This window comes from Saccostrea cucullata, unplaced genomic scaffold (genome assembly GCF_032062105.1).
Source record: "Saccostrea cucullata isolate Sc308-1 unplaced genomic scaffold, CSIRO_AGI_Scuc_v1 ctg169, whole genome shotgun sequence".
In the NCBI taxonomy this organism is placed as follows: domain Eukaryota; kingdom Metazoa; phylum Mollusca; class Bivalvia; order Ostreida; family Ostreidae; genus Saccostrea; species Saccostrea cuccullata.
In genome coordinates this window covers 373,672-390,965 of record NW_026933727.1, presented here as the reverse complement: position 1 = coordinate 390,965, position 17,294 = coordinate 373,672, and the positions used below count along the sequence as shown (strand labels likewise).

Genomic DNA, 17,294 nt, shown 5'->3' with positions numbered 1-17,294 from the left:
GTAAACAAACATCATGGCTGCTAGGTCTGCGTATCTATTATTACCTCCCTTTGCTTCCCATCACTTCCGTTAGTGTGGTTGTATTATTGAGCGGTAAATTTGACCTCATAAAAAGCAACACAATTTTACATTGACAGTTGTTTAATTATTCAAAAATTAAATTATAAGGAATTACGCTTATTCTTGGCCAAATTATCGAGTATAATTTGGTTTGGGTCAGTTTACGCTATATAATCCGCAAAGAATTATTCATTCATTTAGTGATCCCGCCTCAACCCTGATGGTCACGATTTGAACAATTAAGATTCTTCACTACCCCAGGATGCTTCCACATAAGTTTCAGCTTTTCTGACTCTGAGTTAGTGGTTCTTGACAAGAAGATTAGCTAATTACTTCAACCTAATTTTTGTCTTTTCTTGATTACTAGTATCTCCCCCGTACGTATAAGGGGGATTGGTCTTTCATTTTAACAATTTAAATTACCCAAAGATGCATTGTATCAATTATGGTTAAAATTGGTCCATTTGTTCTTTAAAAGAAGATGAAAATGAAAAAGTTTACAGACAGACGGAATACGGATGGTTAGAAAAGTGCACTTGAGAGCTTCATGAGCTTTCAGCTCAAGTGAGCTAAAAATTGATTTGAATTCGTCTTTTCACGTAATTGCTTTTCTTGGGCATTTTAATCAGCCTTGCTGTTCTAAAGGAGAAATGCTCGTACACTATACAGTAATCAAAATTAAAACCTATGTAAAATATAATTGACAAGTTATAAACTGACTTTTTATCAAACTTCAGGTCAGATTCAAGACTTTTATAGAAACCTAAACACTGAATTAGTTTAAAATCCATACCCCATATAAATTACAAGCAGGTTACATGTTGCATCGTTTAATTAAAAGTGGACAGTAAGAGGGGGAAAATTCAATTTAAGAAACAGTAATATCTGACAAAAAATTGACCAAAAAAAGGACACAAAAATTCTATTTTGGGGCTGGGGGATACGTCCTGATAAGTCTTTGTTTAAAAAAATTCTATATAGGTAGTTGGCAATAAAAAAAATTCTTAAGTTGAGTGAGGAAGCCAAGCTGAAAAATGTAAAGGGGGGTGGTACTGTGTTTATGTAAGAGTTAAGTTCTCTTGATATTCTAAAAATATATATCGCACGGATGTGACAGAGTCATAATCTTCAGCATGTCCGGAAAGCCAGATGAGGATAATTTGAACCACAATTATGACCCCGCATACCGACACCTCGTAAAAGCAAGAGAAATCGCCCAAAAAGAAAATGTATCATCGGAGTTGCGGTCGGAAATTAACAGAGCAATCGAGCTGTATCAAGTAAGTCACAAAGGATAAATCCTTTCAGACCTTTAATTTGTAAACAATCTAGGGCAAAATATCGACCTTATGGTGAACTGTTTGGGTATCTTATCCTCTCTGTATATCGATAAAAATTAAATATCAAGGCATTACAGTATGGTCCGCGACTGTGCTCTAAATTAGTTTAAAAAATCTCGCCTTGAATTACATTTATTTACGGAGTGTACAATGTAAGGAAATTAAACATATTAGCCAAGACTGTCTCAAAAGTAATTAATGATCATTCAAGGATTGCAAACAAAAAATACATGATAAATGGTCGAAAAAGTATGCAATATGGCTGACATAACTTACATAAGGAAACTTCGGAGGAATTTATTTGACAAGAGAGTGTTTTTGGATAACGATAATATTTAATAGTAGAAGGCGGCGTCATATTTTGTACATTTGTAAAATTAGCAGTTTCTCGTAACGATTGAATTCGATCACAACCGCCAATTCAAAGAATGTAGGAGCTGAAGTATGGATAATACCCCTCCCCCCCTCATTTTTAATGAAAAAAAATGTATGCCTCAAACACATCATATGCAAGCAGATTGCAAAAATGATTTAAAAGAAAAAGTACAATTTAAGTTTGTGTTTGATTTTATATTTTTGATATTATACTCTTACATTTTTTTTCATTAAAAAAAAGGGGGGGGGGGGGGGGGTATTATCCATACTTCAGGTGCCTGTGGTAGGAGCTGAGATGCCTATCAGTGCAAAAATGATTTAAAAGCTTTAAGTTTGATAAATACTTATTGTCAACGCTGAATACATATTACATGTACAGCATGATGCACGTGTTTTGGAAACACGTTCCCCATGTGACAACTCTTAATAGATTTGCTGGACCAAGATTGAATTAAAGTTTCTTAAATGCAAGTCAAGGTCACAAGTCAAGGTTTAAAGACCGAAAATGTTGGTACATGTACCCACAGTGACGTAGCATCGTTTTTGAAAGTGTGGGGGGGGGGCAGCCAGAGAAAAAAGGTAATTTACCTGAAAAAACAAAACAAAAACTAAATATTGCCTAAACTCAAAAATCACATATCGGGGGGGGGGGGGGGGGGGGGGGGCTAATTTATTCTTCAGTGTCAATTTTTTCAGTATCAATTTTTTTAACAAACAAAAACTATATTACCCTAATTTCATTTTACTGTTGCAAAAACTGAGGGGACCTTCCAATGAACAGCGTCAATAGTAAAAGTTATGTTTGGAAAAAAGTGCCCCCCTTGCTACGTGGCTTTGTTCAATAAGGGGTTTAATCTGTTACAAGGTAAAAAACGTCTGATAGATGAGAGCCCTAACATAAATCAGAGTAAAATTATGTCCAAGGTCAAAGATTGTCACAAGCAGGTCAATTATCAAGGTCAAAGGAGAACTCAACGTATTGTAACTATTAATTATGAAAGCCTGTGCACCGGTCGTTCAAAAGTTAAAGCCAATGTTAAAGTTTATTTTACTGCAAGTCAAACGCCTAAGGTCAAGGTCAAGAGGTCATAAATATACTCAACAAAAAAAGAAACGCATATTCAGATTAAACATGATAATCTATGTTTTCAGTTTAATCCTATTTTTTTAAAAGTGATTTTAGAGGGTTTTAATAAAAATTAAACATATCCTGTGTTGTAAGTAGAAAAGTGAAGTTTTTGTCATTGTCGACGCCTCCAAATTCAAGGGGCATAACGCCTTAACCAATTCATATATCCTTTGCGACGTCTGAGCGCTGGTGTATTTCCAATGTACGGATGTCGTGCACGAATACCAGCTCCTTTCAGTCTCTTGCGAACAATTTGTGCACTTTTACGCTGATTTTTTCATTCAGCAATTGTAGCAGCAGTTTTTACAGCAAGTTATGAATCGCGTGAGGTGCTGAAAGGGGGGGGGGGGTCTGACGGTCTTGCCTGGGTGTGGTTACCTGAGGACGGCCAATTCTTGGTCTTCCGACGTTAGTTTAACGGTTGCAAAGCCCATTCATGTATTCCAAATGCAGTTGCAACTTTCTGTTGCGTAGCTCCATTTAGTATCATCGTTAGCCTGGTTGTGTTCATCTTTGTTTCGGCGTGGCATTGCAGCATCAACACTGCAATCAAATCTTAAATATGGGTTTAATAGGAGTGTTAATGGTTTCTCTAAATCCAAAATATCAACGTAGAAATCCGATTTAGAAGAAATCTTGAAAAACACTACTTTTATAAACACGTTTAATCAAGGGAGATAATTCAACACTTGGGTTTTAAAACCGCATGTTGTCCTTTAATAAGGTCACAGGTATCCAATGATGTACAAAATAGTTGTTCCATATATATTTTAAAAATTTCTTTGACGAGTAAATCAATATGCGTTTCTTTTTTTGTTGAGTATATTTGTATTCAAGGTAAAGTTCAAGGAATTCACATTTAAAAAATACATGTACAAAACTTTCAAATGAATGGAATTCCAACAGTTAAGAAATAATTATGGTTAGGTAAATTAAAGTTACATGTACATTAAACTTCAAGGTCAAAAGTGTTTAATAAAGAAAATGCTGGTACTCAAATGAAGGTAATGTCACTGGAAATGCACGTTTAAAATGAAACCTTTCTATTATCACCGTATTTACAAATGTTTAGCCAAGCTACAAGTTCGAGATACAAGTTTTTCAAAAGTGGACCAAACTTCAAGTTCAAAAAGTCAAATTTGGTATTACTCAAAGAAAATATTTGCCACAAGATAAAAAGAGACAAATTAAAGCTCACAGATAGTCGGACAAACATATCAGAAACTATGTTACATGTATGTCCTCACTTTTTTTTGCCCCTGTATTATGCGGGGGCATAAAACAGACATAATGTACCACTGATTTATTGGTCTATATCAATGCACTTATACACAGAACAGCAGAAAAAATCACTGTGTACATTCAGCTTTTCTTGTAGCAAAGACATACTTACTGCGAAAATCAAACAACTCAGCCCAGTCCTGCCCTGGATACCCTGATCAATGAAACCCTCTGTTATTCATGGAGGGACACCCATGAAAGGGGAGAGATTTCTTATGTGGCAACTCCTAGGATGCTTTCGGGCAATAAGGAGGGTAAATTTAAACAAAAAGTTTTGTTTATCACGCTTATTGACTTAAATTGTATCATTCATTTTGATAATTAAATGTTTTATTGTATATATCATTATAACGCCCTCAATTTGATCACATGACCGACTTTATGTCATACCTCAATGAAACTCTAAAAATGATCTTAATTGTACACTGTAGTTCAGCTGATAAAATCCATAACCAGTGCGAGCAAGGCCCGCATGGCTTTAGAAATCGGCCTATTTACCGGATGTGCGTCACTTGGGATGGCGGAGGCGCTTCAGAAGGACGGTAGAGTGGTCTCGCTTGAGATTGACAAAGGCATTGGAGATCTGGCCAGGTCCTTCCTTGACAAATCACCAGCAGGGCATAAAGTAGAAATAATTGTAGGTCTGTAAACAAAAAACTTTCTTATATTTATATCCCAAACCATTTGGTTGTACGTACGAAAAAGGATACTCTCAACGAAAAGGGGTACTTTCAACATTCATGAAGTGTCTCATACAGAAATAACTGATGGCACTCCAGCCCTTTATTTGGGCTTATTTCTTCCATTTTTACTATGCCTTCCTTTTTGACCATCTTGAACCCTGTTTCCATTTTCTAGATAAGCTGTTATACCATGTATACATGTATATATAGTTAATGCATTCGGTTAAGGAGGGTAGGGTGTCAAGAAATTGACCATCAGATATAATATCTTCTAATTTTTTTAGTTGTGATGTATACATGTATCTGTAGCTATTAACTCTCATTTGGCAAAGAAAAAATTCATACATTCTATTCTTCAAATTTGATCATTTTTGTACATCTTTATATGAAGCTCTTCTTTTAAAGGAGATCAAAATGGTTTAAAAATGACCACAGCCAACCAACCCTATTAATGAAAAAGTAAAAAGAAGGCGTAGAGCTAGGAATTTTGGTACCTTAGTGTCACCCCAATGGGCCCAGAACATTTGTAAATCTTAGCATGTGACATACCTATACTATCTTCAGCATAGCCTTCTAGTTGCGAGGTTTATAGTGCAAGCTTAGACATAAGACTTGCGGTATACATTGTACCTAACATGAAACTTTAAAATTTGAAAAATGAATCGTAATGAAGGAATATAATCATCTTTAATCCATTATATCTATATTAATTTAAAGATCTACATTCACTGTGTTTGTATTCATAGTATATAAAATTATTAATTATTTTGCATCTCCTGTTCATTTTCATCGTACATGTACATTTAGGGCCTGCTTTAGAGAGTATGGGAAAGTTAGCGGAGAAGAAAATGAAGTTTGACATTATTTTCATGGACGCCAACAAAGATGGCTACGTTTCTTACTATAAGGTCGGTTATTGCTTTATTTGTTATTGATGCTTGAAACCCTCATAAAAAAATGATATATTAATATTTTTTGTAATTACCTTGATTTATAATTATTAGTACATATATATACACTTTATAGATTACTAGTTACTCCGTTTTTCATTTCAAATGAATATATTTGATAAAAACACAAAATAACCAATGAAAACGATTCATCAATAATTTCAATTAAAAAAAAATCAATATTAATATTTAAGTTTTACGAGGAATTATTAATTAAAATTGAATCAACGTGTCGACACGTCATTCATATTCAAAAAATTATAATACGTTACGCATGGAAGTGATTTGGATATTTTGCAGACTATTTTTGAAAAGGATTTGTTGGCTTCCGGTGGAACTCTTATTGTTGACAACGTTCTAAAAAGCGGCGATCCATACTCAGGGGAGAAATATGAATCGAATTCCTGGGCAATATCAGAGTTTAATGAAGTGGTTCTCCAAGACGATCGAGTACATAAGGTAAATAACTAGTCGGGGAAAGGGGGGGGGGGGTAGGTCATAAATGGGGGTTGGGGTGGAGTTTGGCGGTTCGAGCGTTTTTCTTGAAAATGTAGGCATAATGCATTTAAATCTTCCTCTAAAAAAGATTTAAGCCATGATTAATGTTGCTGATATGTGAGTATTCTTAGATAGTGGCAATTCAATTTTTATCAACCATGGCCCCCTGAGGTAGGGCAGTGATTACAATAAGAGATCATTACAAATATAAGGAAAATTGAAAGTAAGTATTTAATCATAGCAATATACGTATAAATATTGATTTATTTAGTTGCATTGATTCTTTTTTTCTACATTTTGCATCCATGGGCTAAGATGGAACTTAAAATCTTGAAAAATCTTTGAAACATTTTTCTCTGGAGAACAGTAGGGGCTATCTGCTTTGGTGAACATGGGCCTCTCGTTTACAAGAACTTCGAACGATAGTATATTTGTTCTGATGTCGACTTCCAAGTCAACTTTCAAAAGTTCACCATATATATACAAATATGATTTAATAGTATAGATAACTATGTAATAAACATTTCAATTTACATTTTGTATATGTGAAAAAAAGAGAGCTTACTCAATAGTTTTGAAAAATAATTCAAAAACGTGTGATTTTCATCATGAAAGTGATCGGGAAATCGAAATTACTTCTAAAACGCACCGGGTATTTTGGATTTTTATCACCAATTCATACCAAATTTGTAACTAAGAGCATTTAATTTCTTGACTTTTCTTTTGAAATTATTAATCAATTATAACTATAAATGAATCATCTGATAGTTTGCATTCATACATGTTTTAAAGGCAAAATTGTCATGTACATGTAATGGCATGCGTATTTAACAGAATGAGTATCAAACATGGGCGGGAATATAGCGCTAGCGTGGATCATAGTTCTTTACACATGTATCATGGATATTGTTGCTTTTTAAGGTGATGCTACCTGTGAGAGACGGTATTTATCTGATCAGAAGAAAAGAGGACACAGGGGCTTGACTACCTTAATACCATACCAAGGCCTGACTTATCCTAATACCATAGCAGCTTCATTACATTACTACAAATAAATGCCATTCAAATTTACTCAGTTTTTCAGATTTGTGGTTTTTTTTATTCCATTATATTCTAGCACTTCCTCAAACAATAACCCCCAACAAATATTTTCGCGTTGCAGTAGGTGTTGGCAAAAAAAGATTCCTCATTGCTTAATGGTCCTGAGTGCCGAACGTAGGTCAACACTTACAGCCATTCACCATGTGCAGCAAAAGTGGCGTCTCCATATTAGTGAAAAATTCCCGAGGGACGTTAAACAATAAACAAAACATATTTTTTCAACAACAAAAAATTAATAAATATAGGACTTGGAGACATTTTTTGCAGTATCACATGGCCTCATTTTGAACTCGCAAACAACTAAAAGTCTGAATCCCATGGGAGAATGGTGCGATATTTTTACTTTTAGTCTTAACAATTATTCCACCGTTCTCCAGTGGAAGATAAGTGTCAGATGGGATATTTTCTCCCATCGGAATTTTTTTCTCCTACAAATTTATTCGAATCCCACGGATACGGACCTGTGAGACATTTTCTTTCATACACTGTCAAACGTGTAATATTTCTCATACATTATACTTTTATGTAAATTAGTTGAATCTCATTCGTCGAGATGCATTTGTTAAAAAATTCTATTACCCGCTGAATTATAGAGACACGCCCTCCAGCGTAGCAACGGTCAACATTGCTTGACGACGGGTAATATTTCAGAATTTATATTACGCTCAAGGTTTACTGTTATATATGCATTTGTGTATAATAATTACAATTATTAAAGTATATTGTCTGTTGTTGAGAATGGTTTTCTTGGGGTGAAAATGTTCAATGTTACACTTAAACTACAGGCAATATTTGTATGAGATTATGATTCTGTTATCCCCCTCATCAGAATCAATGTGATATTATATCCCATGTTTAACAATGTGTGGAAGAAAATGTCCCACTGGTCAATATCGTGGGATTTATCCATTTGAAAAAAAAATTGTAGGGAGAAAAAAATCCCAGAGCGAGTATCCCATCTTTCGGTTTAAGAAAACGCGGTGATTCTTGATCTTGTTTTAGACCATCAAATAAAATGTGATAAATTGAGTGAGTGTGTATTATTAAAGTTCCTGTCATTTTATGAAAAGTTTTGAATATATAAATATCTCTATTTGTAAGGATGATAAACCAAGATAAATTTAGCAACAAGGAAAACCCAAGGGGCTAACACCAAAAAGTAATAGGGATTGGGTCAAAATGAAAGAATCTTTTCATTTTATCGTCGTGTTAATTAATTACATTAGCGGATTCTGGCAGAAAAATGCGTGAGCTGGCGTTAAGTCCTTCCGGCTACACAAATAAGACGCCATCTTGATAATGAGTAACTAGAGGTCAAAGGTCACACCACACTTTATATAAAACTTCCAATTTATTAATTTTTTGATACCAAAATTACCACATGAAATAAAAAAAAAAAGATTATTAAATAAAATGAACTGGCTACAAATACTAGATATGCAACTGTAAAATTTATTTTGATGAAATTTTTCTTACGCTCATGTTTTACGTCTCTGTTATAAATGGCGGACCTCGGGGGCACGGGGTGATTAGTAGCTCCTATACTTCAAATGAACTCTATGTATCTTTTTGTTGTTACAGAAGGTAATATTCATTAAAAGGAGCATACACTCGGTAAGACTTTGATATTATTTTTTTATGAATTATTTAATATAACTTTTTTAAGGTATCTAACATTAAATTTATTTTGAAATTATAAGATAAGAACCTGCAAAAAGAGTTTATGAAAAATCGAAAGCTAAATAAAAAATTATTATACGTTTACATTTTAACAAAAATGATAAATAGTATAGAATAGTGTGTGTGTGTGTGTGTGTGTGTGTGTAAATATGTATTATATTTTTGTTTTAGAATCATAGCTTTAAGCGTTTTAACACCTAAAAATTCAAAAATCCACACGAAGAAATCGAAAGACACAAAAAATTTCATCCAATTGCGGGTTTATTCGAAAGTATGCATCTTCCAGTTCATTTTAATCTTGGTAGCAGACATAACCTATCATATTGATCGTGTTTTGGCTTAAATGTTCCATGCCAAATATTAGGCCATTGTTTCAAATTACCGGTAGTTTTTACTTAAGCCATCGTAAAAATAATTTTTGTTTGCCCTTTCCCGACACGGAGCGCAAAATTTTGTGCGCAATAAATATACAGTATTTTTAGTGGGTGGTACTGTAGCTTTCCGGTCTGTCAAAAACCTTCAACATGTATGTTGACAAAATTTAGAGAGAGGGGTAAAAATAATATAAAAATCGTTTATAAATCTATAGGGGGTTATAGCCTGTCAGTCGGGAGAGGGCAAACAATTCTTTTTTTTTAAATATGGCCTTTTATACGGATAACTCCGATTACTGATCAATACAAGGTGGGGGAGGAGGATGTCAATCAGCAAGGAATGCTTACTTCTCCTATGCACCTTACCCCCTCCAGATTTCCGGGTCACATTTTTTTAAAAATCAGGGGCCAGTTTCACAAAGCTGTCTTATGACTAAGATCTGTCTTAAGACCGAAAATTATCTTAAGATTGCACCATAGCTGTTTCACAAAACTGTCATATCTTATGATAATCTTAAGATCTTTCAAAATCTTAAGACAACTAGATACATGTCTTAAGTCTAAAGTATAACTGGTGACAGTATATATTTTGGCTAAAAGCCTAAGGATATTTAAAGATAAACGGTTTTTAGTGATAGAACAATCCTTTGGACTATATTAGGCCAGACGGAACGATGACCCCCCCCCCCCCCTCCGCAAAAATAATTTGTCAATAAATAAACTATAGAAAACCTAAAATGTACTACATAAATGTTTTTCTATTTCATTCATTTCAATGCATTTTTTTCGCTTGTGTCCCCTCCCAACTGAAATCGCTACCCCCCCCCCCCCCCCATGCTTCTTAAGGCCATGCATGTACATTTATGTAAATACCGTACTCTGACATATATAACTTTATTCAAAATTGTTCATTTGAATTCCATACGCCGCACGAATATCACAATAAATGATACCCCCCGCCTCCCATATGGTTATAACTGGTGAAAAAGTCCATGTTTTCCTGTGGCCGGGAAACCCAAAATATGTGTCGGATCAAAAAGTAAAATAGGAGGTGCACAATGGCAATGTGTAATATTCTGTGAAAGTTGCATCAAATTTCATGCAGTGGTATGAGAGGAGTTGCGGATAAGAGATGGGTACCCCAAAGCGTAACAGACGGACGGACGGACAGACAGACGTACAGACGGACGGAATTAACGATTACTATATACCCTCCCGCTTTTCAAGCTGGGGGTATAATAACTATGACCAAGGATTGCTAATTTAAGCAGTTTTCAAAATGACGAAAGTAATTCCAGCTCCTGTGTTCGAGATTCGTGTAGTTTATTTATTGACAAGGTACCCTAATGTCTTTTTAGTAAACAGAAATACGAAGTATACGCATTTCTAGGGATTAGATAAGTCCATGAAAGTAAAGAAAATACTTATATATAACTACACTTCATTTTTAGACGTTTTACTTTATTTTGTAAATGTAACACTATGGTGATTTTTTTTTAGAAATTAGAAAGTAAACATTTCTTTCAGTCGTGCAAAATTAGATAAAATCAATAATCAAATTTATTCTTGGGGTATCCCTCATTAATCTACCGGAATGTGTAATGTGTATGAAAATCATGCTGTAACATTTGATGCTGTATGTACATGCTTTCTTCCTTCTTTTTTTAATCGTATTGAAATTATAAAATTTTGATTGGAAAATGTTTTTTTTGTTTCTTTTCTTCATCTGTTAGCAATAATATTTTGTTGCAGTAGTTGAAGCGTTTTAAAGACACCTACATCGAATTTTATGAACGAACTTTTATCACGATTTTGTGTTTCAAGAGGATTCATTGCCATAATCATTCATTAATTGCAAAGGTTCGGATACTCTAGTAGCTTTAAATAAAAAAGCATCTCATAAATTTCGTCAGTAACTACAGTGTACTATTTTTTGAGCAAGAAGACAATTAAACATATCATATTCAATTATTTTTTAAGGTGATGAAACTAATTCAAATTTAATTTTTTGACCCAACCCCCGACATACACAAACATACCCTGATTACATTAAAGTTGATGCAATAAAATGTTTATGTCTTTTTTCCTAGGGTTTATCTGCAAAATTAAGGAAAGGCATCTGAACTTCGTGCATACATATATTTAACAAAAAATCCCTGTGAAATTGAGGAATGAAATTCGTCTTAAGATTTGTCATAAGATTTCTAATACTTAAGATAGTTTTGTGAAACAGCAGTGACAAATCTTATGATTGTCATAAGTCAGATCTTAAGATGATCGTAAGATCTATCTTAGGACAAATCTTACGATAGTTTTGTGAAACCCAGCCCAGATCACGAAGATCGCTACACATCTGATTTTTTAAACAGATTGTCCCCGGTCCTTGTTTTTGCAGATGCACTATTTAACGATTTTTTTTCCACAGGTATATTTATATTCTCCATTTTATTTCATGTATATTTAATTACATTACGCTAAAATATTTGACTTATTAGTAGATTTATTGCTAAATAGAATGTAAAATTTAAGGACTGGTCATTTTGATCATCAGATGAATCAAACAATAAAATAAACGCCTGAATTGGTATATACATTTATACATTTGAACCCATGAACCGGTAGGTTATACATGATGCATGCGAAAAATAATTTAGACTATTAAAATATTGGATGTTCAGGTTCTAACTTTCTAACCATCCTTATTAATTTTTACAACTTTTGAGGTCATACGCAGTTTGTAATTTGAACTTTATTGGATTCTTCCCTGGAGTTGAAGTGTTCCACTAAATGAAGGACCTATGTGCAATACTTTTAATGTCTATATATGGATTTGTACACATCTTCCAAAACAGTTTTTGATAATAAAAAGATATGTTATTTATGTTTTATGATTTTTGTAAATTTTTCTTAGAATAATGCAAAATTTTTCACAATTTGATACCTTTTCAAAACCCCTGGTAACGCATGCTGATTTTTTGTCTAGGAACATGTAATGGTATTATAAGTTTGAATATGAATATATTGAAAAATTATCAGTAGGTACCTTGCGTATGTCCTTAAGGACTTTAAATCCCAATACTCTGAATGAAAATATATGCGGTAAAACATCTTCAATTAATTGATATAAAATTACTAAAATAAGATTTGTTATTTTCAGGATTTTAAATAAATGCATACATGTATTTTTGTCATCTGTCCTTAAACAATTCCTTAAATATTTTTCATAGATTCTCATATTTGTCATCTTTTACAAGTGAAATTCACTCATAATTTTTACTAACTTTGCTTTTCCTTCCAGATCACCACACAAAATGCACAGAGTGTTGTGTCTCCTGGCCATTTTTACTCTGGCTTACTGCGCTGACAACTGGACTCCGCCCCCAGGTACCTCTCTCTCTCTCTCACGATAAAGGAATGAAATTTTAAATGGAATTCAGTATAATTAATAATTTTACAATTGCTGTACGTGCTGTAGTATCAGGTCTGGGGGCCATAAAACTTAGACGAGCTCACTTTTGATCTCAGTCTCTCTTTTCCACTATATATTCCTTTAGAAAAAATGAGACTGAGATCAAAAGTGAGCTCGTCTAAGTTTTATGGCCCCCAGGCCAGGACTAACTATATGTACATGTAGTAAGCCTTTTGGGTACATGTAAGCAGTTAAGGTAGGTCCGTACTTTCAGAATTTTCTGTCAAACTGTTTATTTTTTGATTTGAAAATCTTGATTAAGTCATAATCTAACTAAAATATCCATAAAAAACATATCTTTGCAGGTTAATTTTCATGCAACATGTCTCGGAGTATACACCTCTAAAAATTCAACAGCCAAAATTCAACATATAGAAGTGTAACATCATATTTTATTTAGCTATGTACCAAATCACATCCAATTATTGTAAAAACAAAGGAAAATCATAAATATTCATTTGTCAAGAAAATATTTGAAACTTCTATTTGAAAACACTAAAAATTAATGTTGATGGTGTCAAAATCTTTCATAGAAAAAAGCTCAAAATATCTTTATTTTAAATATTTCTCAAAATCTTTTATGTTTATATGCTATTTTTTCTTCACAATTATTTAGAATTATATCTTAGGTTAGCAGAAAAACATACTTTATTATGGTTGACCAGAAAATTTTTACAAAAGAGACTTTTGAACACCTATACCCCCATTTTTTGGAATATCTATTTTTTCAATCGTTCTTCGCAAAACTTATAAAAAAGTAAATTTAAAAAGATGATATAGGCTAAAAATTAAAGATAAATAGATCTCAAGTTAGTTTGTTTAAAAAAAATTAAAAGCTTTAGGTCCATAACGGCAATTAAGAATTCTCTGTCTGTATATGTACTAAATTACATATAGATCCTATGGACAGAGTGCAAAGTGGTTATTCCTATAAATAATGTACATTAAATGCTTTTATGTGCACAATGACACTATAATAAACAAATATATACTTGCTAAATCATTTTTAATCATCTAAAAAGATTTTATTTCAATAGACAAGGATAATCAAAATTTTATATCGGTGTGTAAAATTAAAACCGGATCCGTAAAAGGGTGGACCTGCCTTAAGGTAGGTCCGTACTTTCAGAATTTTCTGTCAAACTGTTTATTTTTTGATTTGAAAATCTTGATTAAGTCATAATCTAACTAAAATATCCATAAAAAACATATCTTTGCAGGTTAATTTTCATGCAACATGTCTCGGAGTATACACCTCTAAAAATTCAACAGCCAAAATTCAACATATAGAAGTGTAACATCATATTTTATTTAGCTATGTACCAAATCACATCCAATTATTGTAAAAACAAAGGAAAATCATAAATATTCATTTGTCAAGAAAATATTTGAAACTTCTATTTGAAAACACTAAAAATTAATGTTGATGGTGTCAAAATCTTTCATAGAAAAAAGCTCAAAATATCTTTATTTTAAATATTTCTCAAAATCTTTTATGTTTATATACTATTTTTTCTTCACAATTATTTATAATTATATCTTAGGTTAGCAGAAAAACATACTTTATTATGGTTGACCAGAAAATTTTTACAAAAGAGACTTTTGAACACCTATACCCCCATTTTTTGGAATATCTATTTTTTCAATCGTTCTTCGCAAAACTTATAAAAAAGTAAATTTAAAAAGATGATATAGGCTAAAAATTAAAGATAAATAGATCTCAAGTTAGTTTGTTTAAAAAAAATTAAAAGCTTTAGGTCCATAACGGCAATTAAGAATTCTCTGTCTGTGTATGTACTAAATTACATATAGATCCTATGGACAGAGTGCAAAGTGGTTATTCCTATAAATAATGTACATTAAATGCTTTGTGTGCACAATGACACTATAATAAACAAATATATACTTGCTAAATCATTTTTAATCATCTAAAAAGATTTTATTTCAATAGACAAGGATAATCAAAATTTTATATCGGTGTGTAAAATTAAAACCGGATCCGTAAAAGGGTGGACCTGCCTTAAGTTGACGCCTTGTTAAGTACTTTAAAAGTAGTTTTATTTTGCGGGTGCTAATCCAGTATCTTTGCGGGGGGAAGGGGGGGTATTACATTATAGAAATGTAAAACCAAAACGTAAAAAAAAAAAATTAAGCGGTCAATGACATATACTGTATTAGCGCAGATATTTCTTGATGCGAGAAATTTATATTGCTATTAATTGTGTCTGTAGAATTATCAATTGATGGTAAATCATTCTCTTCTTTTATCATTTTTATTTTGTTAAAAGATATTAATGAAAAGAGAATTTAGTATTAAAATAGTCGATCTTTATTTATAACTAAATAAATTTTCGACTACCGATCCAAGTAACAAACATGTAACAATAAATGCAATGGTTAAGTCATTATAAATGATACATAAATATACTTTCATTGCAGTATGCTTACTTCCAAAGCAACGAGGACCGTGCTCTGCGCAGATTAATAACTTCTTTTATAACCCCGTTTCCGGGCGATGCGACAGTTTTATGTTCTCCGGATGTGGCGGTAACGAGAATCGTTTCCGGACGGAAGAATCCTGTAATCGGCACTGTGTTTGCCATATTCCACCGGAAGCCGGTCCCTGTCGATCAGCAATGGAGAAATGGTTCTATAACCCTACCACTGGTTGCTGCGAACAATTTACTTATGGCGGTTGCCAGGGAAACAGCAACAACTTTCAAACTTATGAGGAATGTCGCTCCACATGCGTTGGATCCGCACCTGGAATGGTAAAACCACGAGGGAGTAACTGGGGTAGCGGAAGTGAAATTCACTTTGAAACGAATAATTTTTACAATCCGCAAAAATATGGAAATAAGTTCACCGGATCGAAGTCATTGTGGATCCATGGGGAACGCAATAATGTCATGAGAGGGACCCAACAAGCAAACCAGATTTTACGATTCGTAACACCTGACCTTCGTAAGAAAGAGCATTGGCATTTCGTCGCAAAGCAAGGCACAAAAGACAATTTTCCACAAAGACTTCAAATCACAGGCTTATCCTCAAATAGTCAAACAATACCAGTCGGCGGATCCAGAATGGTATTATCCGGAAGTAGTTCGATGCCAAGTGGATCAGCTGGTGGACAGTTCATATCCTCCGGAGGGAGTTTCTCAGAAAGCGTTCCAGTGGGTGGATCCCAGTTGGTAATGAGTGGAAAAACTTCCATTCCCACGGGCTCAGCTAGAACTTCTGGTGGAGCATTTTCATTTGGAACATCCGGAGGTAGTTTAAGTCAGAGTGGAGGAAGCCCCATGGGCGGATCCAAACTTGTTCTTAGTGGAAGTCGTTCAGTTCCAGCAGGCGGAAGTGGAAGTATATCATCCATGCTCGGAACTTCCGGCGGAAATGGCCTATCAGGCTTTGGTGGATCATCTTTGAAAATTTCTGGTCATTCGGCAGGAGGAATGGGAGATGACCATCTCTCGGGTAGTACGTTTGAATCCGCACATTCAGGCGCGCGACACCCCGTGGGTATGGGCTCTGGTTTTGTCGGGGGTATGACAAATGCGCTATCCCAAGGACAGGGCAAGATGAGCGGACAGCCTTCAGGTGGTGGCTTCATGTCAAGGACCAGCATGCATTCAAACAGTAATTCCGCTCCTTTCCCCAAAAGCCAAACGTCCTTAACTTTACCTGTGGAGGATGTTGTAGGAGGGAGTGCAGCTATTGGCAAATTGATGAATATGATGCAGGGCGGTGGTGGCGGACCCATGGGTGGCGGAAGAACAGGTCGAGGTTTGGTAGGAGGCGGATCTAATAGGGGTGGAGAAAATTTCGTCTCAGCTAACAGTAATGCATGGCACCCGATGGCAGGAAAGAAGAAATAAATATCCTGAACAATTCTTGACGGGGAATTTAATTTTGTGATATTTTGGATTAATTCAAAAGTTAGTGTACATGATCATGCATAATGCAATTTGAGAATAACTTTTATTAAGCGATTTTTCTACAAAATTCAAATAAAAGTTGAAATCCACATGACAGGCATTAAATGTGTGTTTTCCTGTTCTTCATTAGTATTCTTTTTAGAAAAACAACTGACCCTCGATCATTGTCAACTTAAACGAATAAAATTTTATTGAATTTTTTTAATTATAGGAAATGTTTGAGCATATTTCAAGACATCTTTCCAGGACAAGGGTTTCTGATCCTTTCCGCACCATGTGAACTCGAGACCAAATTGACTTACCTTTACCCGGTCAAAAATTAGCTCTCTGATTGGTTTCGTAAAAGTTTGCTTGAGCCAATCAAAAACGTTGTTTTAGCTAGCCTTAAATTGTCTTGCGTTATCTGTTTCATTAGCTTT

At 34.0% G+C, this 17,294-nt stretch overlaps 2 protein-coding genes across 2 annotated transcripts; both read left to right on the top strand.

Annotated features, from left to right (window-relative positions):
* Positions 1-1,157: 1,157 nt before the first annotated feature.
* On the top strand, positions 1,158-7,387 carry LOC134239189 (probable caffeoyl-CoA O-methyltransferase 1). Its single transcript, XM_062721362.1, has 6 exons — positions 1,158-1,340; positions 4,283-4,439; positions 4,617-4,826; positions 5,676-5,776; positions 6,119-6,277; positions 7,238-7,387. Exons 1-6 carry the CDS (start codon positions 1,194-1,196, stop codon positions 7,298-7,300), a joined length of 837 nt encoding a protein of 278 aa, XP_062577346.1. The 5' UTR covers positions 1,158-1,193; the 3' UTR covers positions 7,301-7,387.
* A 1,431-nt stretch (positions 7,388-8,818) lies between these two features.
* LOC134239188 (uncharacterized) lies at positions 8,819-16,980 on the top strand. The gene is made up of 3 exons (XM_062721361.1): positions 8,819-9,031; positions 12,770-12,855; positions 15,380-16,980. The coding sequence occupies exons 2-3, from the start codon at positions 12,783-12,785 to the stop codon at positions 16,813-16,815; spliced, it is 1,509 nt and encodes a 502-aa protein (XP_062577345.1). The 5' UTR covers positions 8,819-9,031; positions 12,770-12,782; the 3' UTR covers positions 16,816-16,980.
* Positions 16,981-17,294: the final 314 nt, after the last annotated feature.

Excerpts from the sequence above, each read along its gene's own strand:
- LOC134239188 (XM_062721361.1), top strand. The coding sequence starts at position 12,783 with ATGCACAGAGTGTTGTGTCTCCTGGCCATTTTTACTCTGGCTTACTGC. Across the intron at positions 12,856-15,379 it reads CAACTGGACTCCGCCCCCAG|TATGCTTACTTCCAAAGCAA; the intron begins GTACCTCTCTCT and ends CTTTCATTGCAG.
- LOC134239189 (XM_062721362.1), top strand. The coding sequence starts at position 1,194 with ATGTCCGGAAAGCCAGATGAGGATAATTTGAACCACAATTATGACCCC. Across the intron at positions 4,440-4,616 it reads GCTTTCGGGCAATAAGGAGG|TTCAGCTGATAAAATCCATA; the intron begins GTAAATTTAAAC and ends TGTACACTGTAG. Across the intron at positions 5,777-6,118 it reads GCTACGTTTCTTACTATAAG|ACTATTTTTGAAAAGGATTT; the intron begins GTCGGTTATTGC and ends GATATTTTGCAG.